The sequence below is a fragment of the Poecilia reticulata genome, linkage group LG20 (genome assembly GCF_000633615.1).
Source record: "Poecilia reticulata strain Guanapo linkage group LG20, Guppy_female_1.0+MT, whole genome shotgun sequence".
Taxonomy (NCBI): Eukaryota; Metazoa; Chordata; class Actinopteri; order Cyprinodontiformes; family Poeciliidae; genus Poecilia; species Poecilia reticulata.
Window position 1 is genome coordinate 16,597,233 of NC_024350.1, and position 19,402 is coordinate 16,616,634.

Genomic DNA, 19,402 nt, shown 5'->3' on the forward strand with positions numbered 1-19,402 from the left:
AAAAAAAAAAAAAAAAGACGTTCACATTGCACAAAACTCTGAAACAGGAGAAGCAGGACATAAAACGGAGCGACGAACTAGATGTGAATTATGGCATAAAAACAGAGAATCCGACACTGAACAGTGAAAAATCAACACATGATGTGAAACATGACGATTAAGAGGCGCAGCAAGTGATGAGTGAAGATTACTGATGGTCAATAAACGATAAAATAAATCTAGCAACAGGAAAGAAACTAAAGTGGACATAGCAATAAACCAAGAGAAGATAATACTAATCAAATGAAACTAAATGGAAATGAATGAACAACAAAATTCAAGAACAAACTAAGAAACTAAAGTAAACACAGAGGAATAAACTGGTATGGCAAGACCTTTCGAGCAATAATTAATACAGAGGACTGTATGGCAAGAATAAACAGACACTATTTCCAGATAAAAGGTAAAATAATATTGTTGAAGTGTGATGGGTTTGTTGAGACCATATCTAGTACTGATAATAAATATATCTTACAGACCATAACAGTAAAGAACTGATCACTTATTTATGTTTTTAATTAGATTTGATATATTTATTTCTTCAATATTATTTTTTATGTCAGTGTTAATGTCATGAGGCTGATGACTTCATGTACTTCAATTAGACTCATTAGGATTTGATTAAGAACCAGATTTGTTCTTTGTAATTTCTGTCCAGTAAAACTACTAATCTATAATCAATAGCCAGGTCTATATAAAGATATAATCCATGTTTCTGTCTCATATTTGTTTGGCATTAAAAGGACCTGGAACTTTTGTTTTTCCACTGAAAGCTCTGGTTTGCACAATAAATGCCATGTGGGTGATATTTTATGGTTGATGCTCTGATGTCCCATTCTCCTGAAGGCAGCACAGAGCTGCACCACCAGAAACCGACAGAAACACCGAAGAGAAGAAGAGCCATGATTAATGTAGTTACAGTTCTATCCATGTTTTAATGTTGCAGAACTCAGTCGTTTGCAAATAGTTCAAAGTTTAAACTGGCATGTTGAGCATCTTTTATCTGGTCATTTTGTGGAATATTTAACAACTAGAAAATGGCAAAGAATAAGAATATTTTTTCCACTCTGACTGGCTGCTGTTAGGCCTACAGATTTTAACTTGAATGTTCATTGCATTTTTCATAGACGCCTGTGAAAATAATTTCTATTCCCATAGCTTTTTTGCTCTCTGGGAAATTAGTTTTGATGATAAATACAGAAACAAGCATAAAAATCAAAACATCTACAATAGTGACAGTAATATTAATAAAATAATGGTCAGTGCAAAGTAACCTACAAATTCTTTGGTGGGGGACGGTGAGGGACCTGGATAAAGGCCAGGGGGGTGCTGGCCCAAAAAAGGTTGAGAAACAGTGGTTTAGTGGTTGGAGGGATGAATTGGTTAGCTAGATGGGTGGTTGGATTAACAAATGGTTTCGCAGTTGGATGATGGATGGAATCCCGAATCCTGCAGAAAGCTTGAAACCCACCAGAACCGGTCAGAACCCCGTTGACTCCGGTCGCCAGCACCAACTCCTCTTTGGATTTGAAGCCGAGCAGCTGATCTGTGGTGATGAGGGCCGAGGCAGCAAACTGGGCGCTGGCCTGGTCCAGCGTTTTTGACACAAGGGTCTGAAACCAGCAACACACAGAGAGAAAACATGTGTGATCAGAAAGTACTGAAACAGCTGCTCTCAGAACCTCTGATACCAAACAGGCGATTCCCTCACCACCCCACAGCAACTCCATCTGCTCAGATGAGATCAGGTGGAGGCTTCCTACTGACCTGTGTGTTTGTGGTGGTGGTGGTGGTTGTCGGATTGTTGACCGGTTGTTGCTGCTTCTGCTGCTGGCTCTGCTCCAGCTGCTGCTTCTGCATCAGAGCCAGCTGCTCCTGGTGCTTCTGGTACTGCTCGGCGGTGAACGCTGAAGACACACAGAGCCGGAGATCAGGACCAGATGATGGCAAAACAATGGCTTTACGGGCACATGTTGGTACAATGGATTGTAAAATAAACACCGCTGATTCACAGACACCTGCTTAAAAATCAGTGAGTGATCAACAATCCACCGTAGCAAATGTGATCACTTTCATCTGCATCTTGGAGAATAAATTCTGAAAAATATTAAAACTTTGCAGGTTAAAAATGAGATTAAGAGGCTTCTGAGGGGTGCTGCAAATGCAAATTTGCGCTTCCTTTCATTAAAACAGTCTGCTGAAGGTTGGTAGATTTTATAATATGTTTGATTCAAACTCTGTGAAAACATCTTTATGAAGGGTAGCTGGGTCAGGAATGTGTTTGCAAACAAAAATACAGAACCAGAGAGAAATGTGTGGCATCTACCAGAAAACTCCAGCTTTAATTCTAAATGTGCGGAGGTAAGAAAAACTGATTCCTGCAGAGGAAACCAAGCTTTGGAGGATCTGTCTGGAATAAGAGGTCTGACTGTTTAAGAATCCGTTATGCAGATAAAAAACAATCCTGAATGTTTGCCAGCAGATTAAAAAAAATAATAATTAGCTGGTTTTACTATTCAACAAGAAAATAAACTTTCAAACTGGAGAAGCTGAATTCAATACGACTCTAGAAGAAGGTCCCAGCTTTCTCTCTCTAACTGCATGGAAAAGCACAACAAAGAGCAACTGGAACAGTCGGCGATTCATTTTTGGTATCGGAGTCACAATTATTTCAATCAAAATAGGTGAGAAAACGCCAGGCAGGAATCAATGAAACTCAGAACAAGATTTCTGAAACAAAACTCTCAACTTAGACATTAAACTCTATTACTCAAAGCTAATTCAACAGGTCAAAGTTCAACAGAAAATCTACATAGAAACATTTAGACAAGACAAAAGCATACCCATCCCATTCAACAACAGCAAAACTATTTTTTTTTAAATAATTCCATTCAAAACACCATCATGTTTTTTGCTGTGGTTTCAAACTTTTATTTAAAGTTGTGATGTTTATAATCCAATATATATATATAATCCAATATAACTGACTTGTACTTCAAGGTACATGTGAAGCTTCCATCACAACTGACATGATGCCGGCTCCGCCCCCAAGCTGACGTAGAGCAATCCTCCTCCAATCATTCTAGGGCTCTTGTCAGCAACTGACCAATCAGTGTTCCAAGTACAGTACTCTGACAATATTGACTATGTCTGCCATAGAAAACACACTGGAGTCAGAGATTTTGAGGAAAATAATAGATAATCATGGTCCCAGTTGTCAGTGGGTAATAAGCATTCCCGACAGCCGTTACCCAGAACGTATAGAGGGCGGAATACAATTTATTACATTTCCAAAACCAAAAAGGAGCCTGGAATAACGCAAAAAACGGACCATGAACTGCAGCCCACCTCACATCCAGATGAATGAAAACTACCAAGTGCCTCACCTCACTGCACCACGAAGGCAACTGGTAGCAAACATCCCAGTTTTTGTCATACCGACACTTACTGATAGCTCCGTGCTAACGACTCACGACTCCTTACAAAACGATTCACGGCTGACGGCTACTGGTCAAATAAACACAACTCGGTTAAATTAAAACAACAATGCTAAACATCTAATCATTTCCAGATCAATAAGTGAAGGTAGTTATGCTGGATTTTATGCGTGTAGATTCCAACAGTAGCTCTGGCAGCATGAAAACAGACTGCACTAACTGCTGTATTGGCATTTAAACACAGTTTCATGCTACTGTTTATTTCTAAGCATTTTCTTGAAGGCAGATTTTCACAAGTTGGTTTTATTCAGTCATTACTCACCCATTTTGTACGTGCAAAGTGCGTCACATCCAACCAGACTTTGTGTCCCTCTTGGGCTTTATCGTTGATATCTCTGTCATTTCCCACTAATAACCTTACAGACCTGACGTAGGACTAGTTACAGAATTTTCTTGCCTGCCGTCTTTGTCTCAGTGTTGGTTTATAAGACAAAAATGACTCAAAAAATGTCTCGGATAATGCAATGAGCTCCGTTAGTCTGCATTTGTCTCATCTACTTCTGCAAGGGGGCGTGGCCTGAACTGGCGTCACGTCATTTGATATTCTTCCATATTTAGAGTATTAAACTATAATAATTTTTACTTTGAAGTATAATGTAAACAAAATATTCTGTTGTGCTGTTTTCAATGGAGATAACGTAAAGCTTCAGTAATTAATGTGGCCTTCTGGCTGGGAGTGCACTGATTGCAGTTTTCTGGCCGATTATAGATCTTTAAAAAGCCGATTTTTCCTGATGCCTGCTATTTTATCTGGAAAGTCACTAAATGTACCAACAAAGTGGCTAAGTTGACTATTGCTAACAGCACTCATGCAGACGTTACCTGGGCAGCAGGTCAGTCAGTCAGCTCTCAGAAAAAGGGGACGGAGTGATTCTTAGACCTTTGCAGTTTGTTAAGACCGGCTTCACATGCAAATACAGACTGATCACTGAGCTCACAAAATTAAGGAAATCAGAGGAGATTTATCAGGACATCCCTACTTTCAGCTGAATATGCTGTTTACGGTAAAATAAATAAAAGCTTCTGAAGCTCAACATTTTTATTATTTCAGGTCACAATATACCAACAAAACTGTTGAAAACTGATGTGTGACTTCTATATTGAAAATCCAAGCTGGAAATGAAAGTAATTTTGCATATTATTACAACACACCATCTCAGATTAGGAGACCAGGTGGTTTATAAAACGCACCAGAGCATTTACTGGATGCTCATCACTCTCCTCCAAAAACAAGCTGGAAACAAAACCCCCAATTCATTTCCACGCCAAAAAAAAAAAAAAGATAAACAGAGTTGACCCTTTTTAAAGGGTTTGGACATACGGGGGGAAGGCTGGTAGCTTTTGGCAACATCAATATGTTCTCGGCTCTAAACTGTTCCAACAGCTGCAACGCCCCTTTGTGTTTTGTCACATACATCAGTAATATTCCTTGTTGCTTTAATCTGTGGTATATCAATAAGTTGGTCTAGTCAAAGTTAATTCAGGAAGAAACAAAGCCAGTCGCATCGCATCACTGTAGCTTTGTATATTTGAGAAAATCATTTAGAAAAACTTAAATTTCTCTATACTTACAAATAAAATAAAGTTGTTTAAATATCTGATTGAACTGCTTTAAGCGTTACATTCCAGTTTAGAACTGAAATTAGGAAAACAAACTTTATTAACAGGTGTGAAGCTCTTCTATGCGACTCCATCATCAGGTGCTGGTGTGTAAAACGGGCCCAGCTGCTGTGAGCTCGTCTGTCCTCCTCCAGCAGTTCAGGCTCAGCGCGTTCTGACAAACTCCCAAAAGGAAAATCTGGAAACTAGCTCATGAGTTCATGTTTCTGCTTTACGTGTTTGTTATGGAGGACGGTGGAAGAAAAAGTGGAGAAAACAGGAAGAAAAAAAAAGAATGTTAAACTTCAGGACAACTACTGCTACGCAATTAGCATACAGACTGCAGCAATCTTTATTTTTAAGCCGATGTTTTTGATTGGCAGAAAGTGGATAAAATCTTTCTATCTAGGTGAAACACTTTTCAGTACCTTTAAATCGCCAAATGAATAAATAACCAGGTTTCTGCTGATGCAATGAACAAAACCAGACAATCAACTGGATCCAAACAAATATCTGTGGAGTAAATTTGGATTTGCATTTTAGTCACACTGTTCAGTTTTGCTACATTTCCAGCCCTGACAGTAGAAGTTAGTGCAGCTCAGAGGAGAAGCTTGTCTGTCTTCAATTTGACTCGGAAAGACTTTCAGGTTACCACAGAAAACGTTTTGGAGGTCAAAGAGCTTCAGGTTAGGTTGGCATTCAGTTCTACTGTAGGAACCTGCAGCAGACGTCTGCACTACGTGATAAAACACAAACATAAGAGCAAAATCCTTTCCAAGGGTACAAGATGAACAATGACTAATGTACTAGCGAAAGGAAAAAATGTTTTTACGATGAATTGGGACGCAGATGAGGACGATTCTGAACATTAACCATAGTTATCTTAACGGCTTAAAAGTAATTAGTGACCTGGGTCCGAACATTTAAGCTTGGAAAGTGTGGCACCAAGCAGTTAATGGCAAATATCACATGTGAAAAGAAAATAAACACTCATAAGCTCTGTGTCATGCAGGACTTGTGAAAACCTGAGTGAAGTTGCCCCCCCACCTTCTTCAAATCAGACAAAATTGGTGTCAAACGTTTGTGCAGCAAAAATTTTCCGTTTGTGCCGCTATCATTTTAAAGATATAAAGAAATGCTTCTAGAGGTCATCCAAGGTCAACCATCTTCAAATCAGACAAAATGGGTGCCAATCAACTCGACTACGTTTGTGCAGCAAAAATTTTCGTTTGTGCTTCTTTGGCTTTGAAGATATTAATTAAAGTGTAAAGGTCAAAAGGTCAACCAGCCCCCCCACTTTTATGAAATTAAACTTTCTTTATATCTTTAAAATGATAGCGGCACAAACAAAAAATTTCGCTGCACAAACCAGCACAAACGTTTGACACAAATTTTGTTTGATTTCCTAAAAGTGTGTGTGTGTGTGGGGTGGGGTGGGGGGCTGGTTGACCTTTACACTTTCATTAATATCTTCAAAGCCAAAGCAGCACAAACAAAACTTTTTGCTGCACAAACGTAGTCGAGTTGATTGGCACCCATTTTGTCTGATTTGAAGATGGTTGACCTTGGATGACCTCTAGAAACATTTCTTTATATCTTTAAAATGATAGCGGCACAAACGAAAATTTTTGCTGCACAAATGTTTGACACCAATTTTGTCTGATTTGAAGAAGGTGGGGGGGAGGGGGCAACTTCACTCAGGCCTTGTGAAAGAAGGAAATCTTTCAAAATACATGAAACAAGAGATAAAATAACACCAGGAGGAAAACAACCAGATCATCAAGCTAGCAGTAAAATTCCCTTTCTGACTAATCTGGTAATGAAGTTCTTCCAAATTATTAAATAAGAGCATAACTTCTGATTGGTTAGCAATTGATTGCAAATATTAAAATACTAAACAGGATGATGTCTGTGCTTCTTCTGGCCCATCTACAGCGCTTCACATCAGAACAGTAGCATCTAGCCTCAAGGCTCGTTCTATTGCTGTTTTATTGTATAAGGGCATCATGACTGCATCTCACCACATCTAACTAAAACACAAAGCTGCATGAAACGATAAAACAAGTTAGTGATTCTGTGGAAACCTTGAATCTATTTGTGAAAACAGAGAGATTGGTGCTGAGAATCTGCAGTAGAAAACTGAATTATTCTACACTGACAGATAAACAGACTGGGATCTTAAAACACATTGGATCAGGTTCCAACAGAAATACTGAATACATCTCGTATTTACAAACGCAACATAGCTGAACGCATCGTTGGACTCTTAAGCTTATTGGGTTTAGAGTGTAGTGATAATGCCACAGTGTTTTGTAATACATCAAAAAAAAAAAAATATATATATATAAATAAATATATATATCTATCTATCAAAACTATCCATCCTGCTCCGTGGCTGAAAACCGGCTTCTGGACATTTAGTGGTTGTGGCTGTTTGCTACATAAACACCAAATTCTGACCAATCACACCAACGTTTCAAATGCAGGTGGAGGTAAAAAGTCCACCAAGGCCGTTGTGGCATGAAGGGCTGAACGACATGAGGCTGAGAAAAACAAGACGTGATTTTCTTCACCTCTGCGACAAAAATAATTGATTTTAGCCGTTTAGCGGTCCGTCACTCTGCTGCAGAAACTAGACACTTATTACACATCTTTCAATTTTACCAGGAATGTGCTGCTATAGTTTAATTCACTTCTTTTTTCTTAGTTTATGTGAAGCGTAAATAAAACATCCACAAACCTTTTTTCATATCTTTTCCCTCCTAAGCAGCAAAACCAACCCAGTTAGGAGCTGAATTACAAAACCCCCCAAATGTACTGGATAATATATTTTATACTATTCAGGTTTTAAACAGTCAGATACAAATATCTGTAGCTTTTGAGTCCAAGAGGGAAGTGTGATTATGTGTCAGTAAGACAGTTTAAAACAAAAGTTCTCAGTTAAAACAACCAACAACGTCTAAAGAAGCAGGAAATCACCAGGAGAAGTTGCTCTGAATTCATCAGTGTCGTCACCGTTAGCTCCAAGTAAAAGTGTTTCAGTATAAGAATTAAGTTTTGAGAAACCCTAAAGTTTCTTTCCTGGATAAATCAAATCAGAAGCCAATGAGAGACTAATCCAACAGCATCACCATTCATCCAGTAGGTCACAGAACAAAACAGCTGACTTTCCTCAGGCTCGTTCTTCACGATTCAACCGTGAGGGGGAGAAACTGGACAACATGGCCGCTCGATGTGCTGCTGTGACACATTTCCCAAAACAACTAAATGATCCAAGATTTTTAAGTTACTCTGTGAACTGATGGCAGGACAATAATACAAAGCAAATCTGAAAAGTCTACCTCTGATTAGCTCAAATAAAACAAACCATAACAAATGGACGCCTTTCTGAGTGGCCTCTTCGAAAACAAGATACTGATTCAGATTCTGTGGTTTTAAATAGGCCGTTAAGTACTCGAAAACCCACAAATGACGCTCATTAGGAAATGCATGAATATGTATCCAGTTTGTCTCTCTGATATTATCAGAATTATTCAAGAGTGACAAAAACAAAAAGCAAAAACAGAAAAAAATCTACAGCTTTCAGTAACGCCACCATTTTCCACACATTTCAGCAACTATAAAAAACAAATCAATTTACCCAAACTTCACACAAACACTTTCTGACTAAATTAATACACCCTAATAAAGCAAACTGCAATCCTCTCCATCTACACAAAGCCTCAAATTTACATCAAAGTATGAACTCAGGAGATAAAAAACATCTTAAAAGCCGGAAACCCAAGAAACAGCGATTATTAAACCCGACCTATGGCAGCAGAAATATGAAACATTTAAAGCATTAATAAACAATAAAAGATCAGCCTGAAGTGTGCAGGCTGGAGAAACAACAAAGGATGTCCAAATTAATCCAAATTAACATTCAATTATTTCTTAATGATCCTCAAACTAAAATCGGTTTTTAATTATCCCAGGAAGAACGAAGCGTTTGCACACAATCAGCAACATTTCTGGGTTCTAAGTGAGATTAAACGAGCTCTTTGTGAGGAAAACAAAACTTTCTTTACCAAAATAAAACAAAACAAACAGACTCACCGTTAACAGGAGTGGTGGTGGGTCCAGTGCGGTTCTGGGCTCCAGAGCCTCCAGACAGGGTTCGAGTTAATCCCGACACAGTTCGGCCAAAATCCCTAAATCCACTGCGGGAAATATCCGCTCCCCCGGCGGGGTGCTGGGATAGCGTCCGTGGTCTGAAGTGCCTCCAGCGGCACGCCTTAATGTTCAAAAGAATCCGGCTGAGGTCCACAGGCGTCGCCGACGAGGGCCGGGGCCCGGCGGGGCCTCCAGCGGGGTCCGAGGTATTGGTTTCTGAGGTACTGGTGTTGGAGCTGCGAAGCGGCGAGGCGAGCGGTTCGGACTCCGGGTCGGAGTCGGCGCTCTGGAGGACGCCCTGGTCGGTGTGAGCTCGGTCCATCAGAACCCTGGAACAAGACACAGGAAAGTCAGTGGAAGGACGACCTGGATGGAGTCGCATGTCTACCCCACGAACCCAACAGGTAATCCAGTAACTGTCATGCGTCTCATTAAAGGTGGAGACAAAAATGATTTTAAGCATCTACTTCTTTCACATGATGTGTAACGGTGCATTTGAAAAGTGTTCATACTCCATGACGATAGTAAAGAGGGGAAGCTGCCAACATTGAAGAAGTTCATCTTGTCAATGAAAAATGTAACCTAATGTATGAGGTGGAAACACCAACATTCTCATGGTTAAACACGGTGGTGGCAGCATCATGCTGCGCAAGGCTTCTCACTACATGCTTATCTACTAATGCTAGCATGCTAACATATGAGAGCGTCCATCTGAACTTCGTGCAAACAATGAGGTTAGGAACCAGTTAACATTACAGCAGTAACGGCCTAGTCAAAGTCCAGAAATGTCAGTGACAATCAGCAGTGAGTTCACAGAAATCGATCCAATACAGGATTTTTTTCCTGACGATTAATCGGAACAAATGCCACATTGTGCAGGTTTTTCACCATTTAAGCCATTTTTAAAAATTAAAAATATATTAAAAGATGCAGATGATTCAATTCTTTTTTTAAATAAATATTTTATTGCCTAAAATAAACAAAATATTCCCTTAATGGATACTTCTATGGTACTTCTAACATTAACGTGTGAAAAGTTCAACCTTTTCTGCTCGGTTATTTTCTTGATTAACCAAATTAATAATTTAATGGCAAAAAGTGTTTAACAGGACATTTATTTAGCAAAATAAATCAATTGCTAAATTAGCCATCATTTCAATAATTGATTAATCACAATTAACGGTTTAATTCCCAATCCAGCATTTCTGACTTGGAGAATTTTATTTCAACTTTACAAACATTAATAAAAAACAAAACACGCTTTTCACTGTTTCAACATAAAACTCAAACAGCCTACAATAAAATTTAAGGTTTGGTGTGAAAACGTGGGACATCTGAAGCACCTGAGTGCATAAGCAAACGTACAGGAAAAAAATGTCCGGATAAAATATTCCATAAACGCTGATTGAGAGATCAGCAGTCAAAACAAAACAAAATCATTCAACAGCTTTGGACATTAATGCCAAACACAGCAAGATGGTTATTTTTCTAATAAATCAAGAGCAAATATCTCCTTTCACCAAGCAGAACGTTTTAATTGAGAGACTGCATGATCACTCAGTCCCTGGGGTCGGCTGATAAGGCCGCTGTAAACAGAAATGGAACCCCGCCTGAGAACAAGATAATAAATAACCCAGATGCTCTCGTTAACAACACCTGGCACCGAGACAGAGCTCACTAAAGCTTCACTGGACGCAAACAGACCGAGCTGCAGGATGCGTCTCCCTGCAGCTCCGATCTGGGACCAGCCCATAGCAGAACCCCGCATTAGGACCGTCACCTCAGTCGCAAACGGCCAGCTGGGGCTGCTGGGAGGATGCTACAGAGACGCTACGCTAACCCTCAGCTCATCGTCCCTGCTGAAAACAGAAAGCGGCTCAATATTTGGTATTTTAATCACAACTTACAGTTGTCTGCTCTACATTTGTAGGTTTGTTTTTGGTTAATCAAATAAATAAATTAAATCAGATTTATTTATTTGCATCCTTTAATGTACTTCTAATATTGTATAAAAAGGTTTAAATGAAAAATCTTCAGTATACGCCATTTTTATCCAATTAATTGATTCATGTTGTGAATAATCGCTGGACTAATTGATAACTAAAACAATTGTTAGTTATGTTGCCCAATTTTTCTTATCTGTGCAGATTTAAGGGATTCTAGCATGAAAAATGTTTATGGTCTGCCTCCAATAATCAAGTTGTATGTAGCCGAATCTTTAGTTTCCTTGACTGGAAAAACGGCATCCCCACAGCATGACTTTGCCACCACCGTGTTTACCATGTATTATGAACAATGTGCAAAGCGAGTCTTCCACCATATTTGTTTTGGTCTCAATTGAGCAACTTCTTCCACATGTTTAAGGCATATGAATCCCACATTCTGGTCATAACACCATTTTTCTTATTCTGAATGCAACAAATAAGTTAGAATGCTAAAATTAGCATATTTAATTTAGGTAAAGGTCATCATATCTGTGTGTTTCTTTGCAGCCATTAAGTGAGGAAGCTCAGGATGGAGTGGTGAACCCACCTGCCCCCTCTGCCCACACGGCGCCGTGCCAAACCGATGCAGCGCCACGGCGCATTGAGCGAGGTCAGACAGTAGCGGTAGCGCGGCTCACTGAGCCCACCCTCTGACGGGCTGACCCAGGGCCAGCTGCCAGTCTTATCTGGATGACACTGGAGGAGGAGGAGAAGAACAGAAGATTAAAAACGAGAAGAAAACAAATCTACACTTCTACAGACGATTGGAATCCAGTGGTTTGAAACTTTATTCATAATTTATAAAGCTGGAGAAACTCAAAATGACCTTTTGGGAATTATTTTAGCCTTTCAGCTAAACGGGCCTTAAATTAGGAGGATTTAGATCAATATGCTTAATGTTAAGGTCCTTTAAATGTGAACTACCATTTACAATCAACAACCTGGAACATTTTACCAAGTAGATTGCCATTGATTTTTGAAAAAAAAGAAAAAGAATAATTTTATTCTACAATAAAATGTTTGTGAAGATGGTAAAAACCTCGAGGGCAGAAAAATGTCAATATTTTTCAGCCTAACCCTTTATCATTATAAAAGTCAGAAATTGGCTGAAGAATCTCAGTTTGTGCATCTCTAGTTCCATTCATTCTTGTTTTGTTGCGTCGCAGCGAGGGAGCCCAGCAAGCGGGCAGCCTGTTGTTAGCGCTATAAATAGAAACAGCCAGGAGTCACAGGAGGGCACTTACAGCGTAATACTGACAGCCAGCCTTTCTCCTGAACGCGTAGCAGCCATCTGGGTCATTCTCCTCCTCTGCCTCCGAGGAACCTGAATGGATCTATAAAAACAACGATAATCAAGTCAGCTACAAAAAAAAGACTTGAAACCGTACCATTTCAGACCAAAAACAACACGAATAGGAACAGTTTACATGATAGCAATCGCAGCAGGTTTTTTTTTTTTTAAAGATAAATGGAGATTGGGCTTGACTGGAGTCTAAATACCTGTGAGAACGGCTCTTCGTCTGAGCTGGGGAAATCATACTGGTTGAGGTCCTTAGGATTGAACACAGAGGGCCCTGAATGTTGAGGCGCCAACATCGGAGCCATTTTGGGTTTCTTCTCATATTTCCTTTTGGTCCGAACTGCCTCTGCTTTCTCAGGCTAGAAAAAAAAAAAAAAAAAACACAGACACAAACAGAAATGACACGTTTATCCTCCAGACTGAGCAAACCCTGCGACATTTTCAAACCAGGATCAATAATAGCTGCTAGCTCAGAGGGGAGAGTCTCTGCACAGCCTATTAATAGTCAGCAGGAACAACAGTGAGCCAAGCAGGCATTGATATGCAGATGGAGGCACGTGGCAGATGCCGCCGCCGAGCCAGATGGCAGCTATTCGCCCCGTGCCACCTTTCACCCAGACTCCCCCAGCGGGAACACACTTCCCCGTCTGAACAGACTCTACCGGGATTAGTCGGATTCCTGTCAGCCTTCGTAGTTTGGAGACAAAGCAAACAGAGCGGGGAGAGGTTCTGTGATGGAGAATGAATCACGGAGGGGAGAAAAAAAATGTTTGTAGATATAACTCGAAATGAGACGTCGGGCGTCTGGTGGAGAGGAAATGTTGCTCTCTGAAGCTGATGGAGCATTAATGAGCTCACAGAGGTTCTGACTAATGAGACGGTGAAGAACCGGAGTGCTCGTCAACATCGTTTTACAATAACACACCTCGAAATTCAGCAAATTTAGAGTTAATCAGCAGAGAAACGTGTTTGTTGTCATTTATACCATCAGCTCCAATAATAACATATTTACTTTGAATCTCTAAGAATGTCAGAGTGCAAATAATTAACCATAATTAACTGTTTCCTTTAAAAGAACCACAAGTTGCTAGTTAAAGTTGCCTTTAACAACATTCTGGGTCTGGTGTTGGACCCAACCTCCTCAGAGAAAAGTTTGTGAGTCATGTCAATCACCAGAGACGAGGGGTGCCCTGAAGTCTGCACTGAAACCATTTTACATGCTTATTTTGGCACATAAAAGTAGATTTGCTTTCATTTATTTCGTTGCATCTATGGAAAAGGCAGTAATGAATGCTGACTAAAAAGCTTCTGTGGAACACCAACATCATTTCTAGAGGTTTTCATTGAAAGACTGAACGTGAAAGTGACACATTGACTTACTTTAGTAATAAAACTTCCAGAAATGAGGCCAAAACTGTTTCAAATAACTATTTGAAACCTGCTAGTTTCAAACAAGGAATCAGGTTAGAAATATATTTTAGTCTCTGATGAGTCTCAAATAGTGTTTAATATCACCAAATGTGTTAATTTTTATTAATTACATTAATTCTAACATGTAAAAATAATTATATATTATACAAAAAAAGAGACAGGAGCCAGAAATGTAGTTGCGCGTTTCTGGTATGTCTGTAAATCTGATGCACAAGTGGCCTCCACTAACAGCGATGGAGGACAAAGCCGCTTCTCTTGTCCCACTGAGGTTAATTTTTGCTTCAAAAATTGATGTGACAGAACAATAAAAAACACTATTGTTGTGTGCAAGTTGTACTAACAGGAGTTAGCCTATCAGCAAAGAAGCCTAAAATAGCATCTCAATGCTAAACATGCAGCAGCAGCTAGCTAGATGAAGTATTATGATAAACTAATCACATTCAGAAACTTGTGGGCATTCAGTTGCAGCTCCTCTGATCCTGAGGTAAGGTGGGGTTAAGTGCCTTGCCGATGGGCACAGAAAACAAGAGGAAGCTGGAGCTGAACCCAGACAGGAGGTCTGCTGTCATTACGCAGCAAATAATTCCTAGATACTCATGCTGCTGCTTCACCCTGTTCTATCGTCATCGCTCTTCAAGGATGAATGCTGAAACTTGCATATTTTGAGTAAAAATAAACGGGAGCTGAAATGATTGCTTGTTCTGAAATAAAGTGCTTACTGAACGCTGATTATTCGTACTTGGCTGCCATTTAGAAATGCCGAAATGTGGGACTGAGTCAGCGCAAACCAAAACAGCGACCAGTAAGAACTGTTGTGTGAAGTGATGAGTAAAAAGCAAAGAGATAACATTTGTTATGCAGCGACTTCATGAACTAGAATATGGTGGAAACTACTAGAATATGCCACTTTAGCAGTAATCTTTGTTTTTTTCCTTACTCTCAGTGAAGTCAGCCATCTTTTCTTCTCTAACAAACCAGGTCTTTACAGAGACGACCGACTGCTGACTCAGGTGTGTTGGAGCTCTCCTCAGCTCAAATGTAGGTCATAAAAATCACATTTCTGGACTTATTGCTCTAATTTCCTATGACTAATAATTAAAATCAGCTGAAAATAAGCTAAAGATATATAATTATGAATGATGAATCAGTAGAATTGAAGCCAAGAGCGGCGAAGGTGGACTGGCTTACTTTCTTATAGTCCTTCATGTCCATGTGGTGGTCCTGGTGTCGGTACTGGTTGCTGTTTGACAGGGGGATGATGGGGATGGTGTAGACGGGCTTCACCAGCGCCCGCTGCTGAGCTTCAGCCATCACCTCAGAGCCAAAGTCAGGCATCACATTCCTGACGAGAGAGACAAACCAAGGACGTTAGGAGGAGGAGGACTTCCTGTTCCTAGTGGCGTCAACAACAGGAACACGGCGCTCTACAAGCATCCCATAATGAAGTGGTGGGCAGAGCGGGCGTCTAATGGGAGCAGAGTGCTGCGGTCAGGGAGGGAACACTAGCTGTGATGCGCAGACAGGAAGCGGATCGGGGGAACGGCAGGAAATTGAAATGTCACTACGAATCAGAGCCACTTCAAGGAGACGGCTCCAATTTACGCCGCGCCTGACAGCTGCTTTCAGAGGACATTCATTCTGGTTACACGTGCGGACGGATCGCAGCGGAGGGAGGAAAAATGTATACGACTTAAATGGAAGTCGGGGGAAGAATATTGTTTTTATACAAAGTAAACATTTTATGACAGAGCCGTGGAGCCGAGGGAGAGGAGAAAACTTCCCTGGGAGGAGAGAGGAAATGAGCTCAGAGTCCTGAACGTAAGGCTCAATAAACAAACTCTAAATCGATTACACTGAAACAAGACTCCTGAAGTTCCCCAACAATTAACAGGAGCAGTGAAGCAGGAGTTTAGAGTCAGCACCGATTCCCAAACTTCTACAAACTTCCAACAGATCCTGATTAAAGCTGCTAATCTAAAACAATTAACCTGTTGGGAGCCATTAGGGTAAAAACCAACAATCCATTAATACACAGCTTCATCCACCTACCACTGGGAATCAAAGATCCTTTGAAAGTAATATTTAGATTCAAGTAGCATTTTATATAAAATTATGGGAACTTATGAGTGTTTCTACATACTGAAGTTCACTGAGAATTTATGGCAGAAACTTCTGCAGTCGGCAGGATTTTAATAAGAAAACTGCAAAAACATAGAAGGTTTGAGGGACAAAGACAAACCTACAGATTATAAATAGGACAGACAGACAGACAGACAGACGGGAATACGATGGGAAAACAAACGGATGGGAAAACTGATGGATGTAAAGATTGTGGTACTGATGAACAGAGGTGGAAAAATCTGAAGTTTGGATGGAAGAAAAGATAAAAACAGACTGATGAGATGACGGACACAAACTGATTGACGGAAAAATAAATCAGGGAAAGCGATAGAAACGGGCTGGATCTAACTGTTAATATAACATCTGAAATTCAAACTTCATTCTTTTTTCCAAACTTATGCAGATCTGGAAAAGAAATCGAGTAAAATTCCATATTTTTCCAGATGGCTGCAGGTCCCAACCTGAACACTAGGAAGCACTGATGGATTTTAGATGGAGGAACTAAAATCTAAAAACAAACAAATCAGCAGCTGAAAGCCAGAAGGAAATAATCTGACGGCTTTCCTGACAGGAAAGATTCCTAAGCCAACTTGTTCTTCCACATTATTCTCAGAAAAATAAGGCGTTTAGTTTCACAAACAACTGACTGAGGCCAGCTATGCGGCGTATAAGTAAAGCAGGCTCTGACCTTTTCTCCACCACCTCCAGGGTGAGGTGCAGCAGCTCCCTCTTGACCTTCTCCCTCTTCTTGATCATCTCCAGGATGGTGACGGCGCGGCTCAGGTCCCTGCGCAGCTTCAGCATCTTCTCATACGACGCCTCGTCGTTCTTCCGATTCTGACAAGAGAGGAGTCAACAAGCCTATCTGTCAATCCCAGCATGTTGCCGCGGAAACAAAAACCCATTAGAGCAACGAGATTCTTCTGTACAACCTTCCTGGTCTGCATCTTCTCAGTCCGCCGGCGGAAGGCCACATAGGGGTCGCTGGTGCTGGAGCCGTCCCTCTTCTCCTGCTTGACGGTGGGGATGAGCGAGCCGCTCTTGCAGGTTTTCCTCTTGCGGCTCCAGTAGTCAAACACCTCCTTGATCAGATCGTCGTCCTCCTTCAGCAGCAGCTTGGCTTCCTGCAGACTGACGAGCTGCAGAGGAAGAGGAGAGATCAGCGCTGTGACACGTTTTTAGGTGAATTATGTTAAAAACCTTAAAGGTTTGAGAGGAAAAACAATCAGATTACAGTCAAACTACCACAAAACACTTTTCAAAGATGCTGTGTTGCACCAATAATGTTTAGCTTCAATAATGTTCCAGACTCCTGTGGTGCATTCAATGACCTCCAATTATAACAAAAAAAAAAAATGTCTTGACTGGATCAAGAAATTTGATCCAGGGGAAATTTGATCGAGGGGTTAATTAGGGGTTGACACCCCTAATTAACCTGTTAAAGTGTTTGCACCAGCAGTGTTGTGTTTTACCTGCTGCCCGCTGCCTTTCTCCAGTCGATCGATCATTTCCTCAAACTGCAGCGGCGTGATTTCCATTTTCTTCTTCAGCTTATTCACAAACGTCTCATCCTCCGTGTCCAGGTCGTAGTCCGGAAGCTCCGTATCCAAACTGAAAGCTGGGGAAACACAGGGAACATTATTATTACCACCTGTTAAAAACGATCAAGAGCATCTGAAATTAAAAACAGATGCATTAGTCACCTTAAAGAAAGAAAAACAAACCCAACTAAATATTTGAAACAGATGGATGTGACTCAACATGTCTGCACTTGCAGTTCTCAAAATGTCAGATTCATGCTGTTAGATTTCCAAACTTTTCCAGGCCTTAAGTCCCAAATTTCCCAGCCTGTCTTTTTTTTTTAATTTACTTAATTCACTTTACTGTGAACTTACAAGAGATATTTCTAGTTTCCACAGACTTTAAATATGAAATCAAACAGAAGATGGATGACAGATGTATGGATGGACCGAAAGACAAAGACAACATGAATGAATGGAGGACAGATAGGTGAGGGACAGACAGGCGTGGGAACAAATGAATGAAAAATAGATAAGCTGTATGAAATCTGGAAATATTAATATTTTTCCACTTTTCTGAACTTCACTGGCAGTCTGTCAAACCTCCATAACTAATCAGTCTCCGTCTATCAGAAAACAACTACTGAACGTCTGAACCAAAGTCTTCTGACAAGCAGTGACGTCTGCACGTGCTCAGACCACCAGCTGAACTTTGACCCTTCTCTTGCTACTCACGCTGTATGTGAATAAGCTGCTTTGGCATTTTGAAGTCCCCGGGGTAGAGCAGCTCGTAGTGCGGGATGTTGCGCTCCGCCTCGGGGACCGGGATGACCATGCTGTCCCGCTTCTCTCCGTAGACCTGCTGCGCCGAGATGGCTCTCTGGAGATGGTGCTCCTGGAAGGGAACAGAGGGTTAAAACACAAACTTCCTGGTTTGCTTTCAAAATGTTTAACAAACCACCTTCCATAAATTCAACTCCTACAGATAAACATTGAGAAGGCACTCTTAATGCCTTGGGAAAGTAAGAAGCAGCTTAAGTTGTAGTTTGGAGCCTTTTGGGGCTTTTCTGAGCTTTATGCAACAGATGGCCGACGCAGTCGCCGTGATTTGGGCCAATCTTGCACCAACAAGTCTTCTCGCAAAGCTCCTACTCATTTTACACGTCGCACGCTGTTCACAACCAGTTCTCTGGCTTGATTTGCAAATGTGGGTCAGCATTAAGTAAGACACCCTTTAACCGAGTGGTTTTCCATCGATTGGAAAGTGGTTAAAAATCAGGAGGAAAATTAAGCAGCTTCTTGAGTCAAATCGAAGGAGATCAGACGAGAATCATCGAATCCATTTGTAACATGGTGGGAACTTGATGCATGTAAGCATTTAGATGTGACGGAGAGGAAAGGTGGCCAAAGTGCGGCGTGGGGGCCGTTTGTGACCCTCTGAATGGTTGTGTTCATCCCCAGTCACGGTTTTAAGAATGAAGCCTGCAAACAATGGTTTGATGGACAGTTTTGTTTTTTAATGAGATTTATCACAGAAAAATTTTTTCATTTGATATTAACACGAAAAACAGAGTGGCACAAGAAGCATCTTTTAATCTCATGCTGTTCTTGTTGCCAAGAGACGCCCAAAAACTAAAACAATTGACCGCAATAGTGTAAAAATTATACACTAGACTTTTAATAAAGCCATAACTCAGGATCAGCAGTCAACAGTTGTCCACAAAAGTGTAACTTTGTTTCATCTAATATATTATTGGG

At 40.6% G+C, this 19,402-nt stretch overlaps 1 protein-coding gene across 2 annotated transcripts in view; it reads right to left on the reverse strand.

The window, feature by feature from the left end:
• The window catches only part of LOC103456686 (enhancer of polycomb homolog 1-like), a 35,723-nt gene that overhangs the window by 5,672 nt on the left and 10,649 nt on the right, over positions 1-19,402 (reverse strand). For both annotated transcript variants that reach the window (XM_008396399.2, XM_008396397.2), the window contains 11 exons: positions 18,380-18,539; positions 17,597-17,742; positions 17,057-17,263; positions 16,813-16,961; positions 15,192-15,345; positions 12,773-12,931; positions 12,517-12,606; positions 11,820-11,968; positions 9,231-9,616; positions 1,807-1,946; positions 1,511-1,652 (listed from right to left, as the gene is read on the reverse strand). In XM_008396399.2, the coding sequence (XP_008394621.1) occupies positions 1,511-1,652; positions 1,807-1,946; positions 9,231-9,616; positions 11,820-11,968; positions 12,517-12,606; positions 12,773-12,931; positions 15,192-15,345; positions 16,813-16,961; positions 17,057-17,263; positions 17,597-17,742; positions 18,380-18,479 (1,822 nt within the window). In that variant the 5' untranslated portion in view covers positions 18,480-18,539. The remainder of the gene's footprint in view (positions 1-1,510; positions 1,653-1,806; positions 1,947-9,230; positions 9,617-11,819; positions 11,969-12,516; positions 12,607-12,772; positions 12,932-15,191; positions 15,346-16,812; positions 16,962-17,056; positions 17,264-17,596; positions 17,743-18,379; positions 18,540-19,402) is intronic.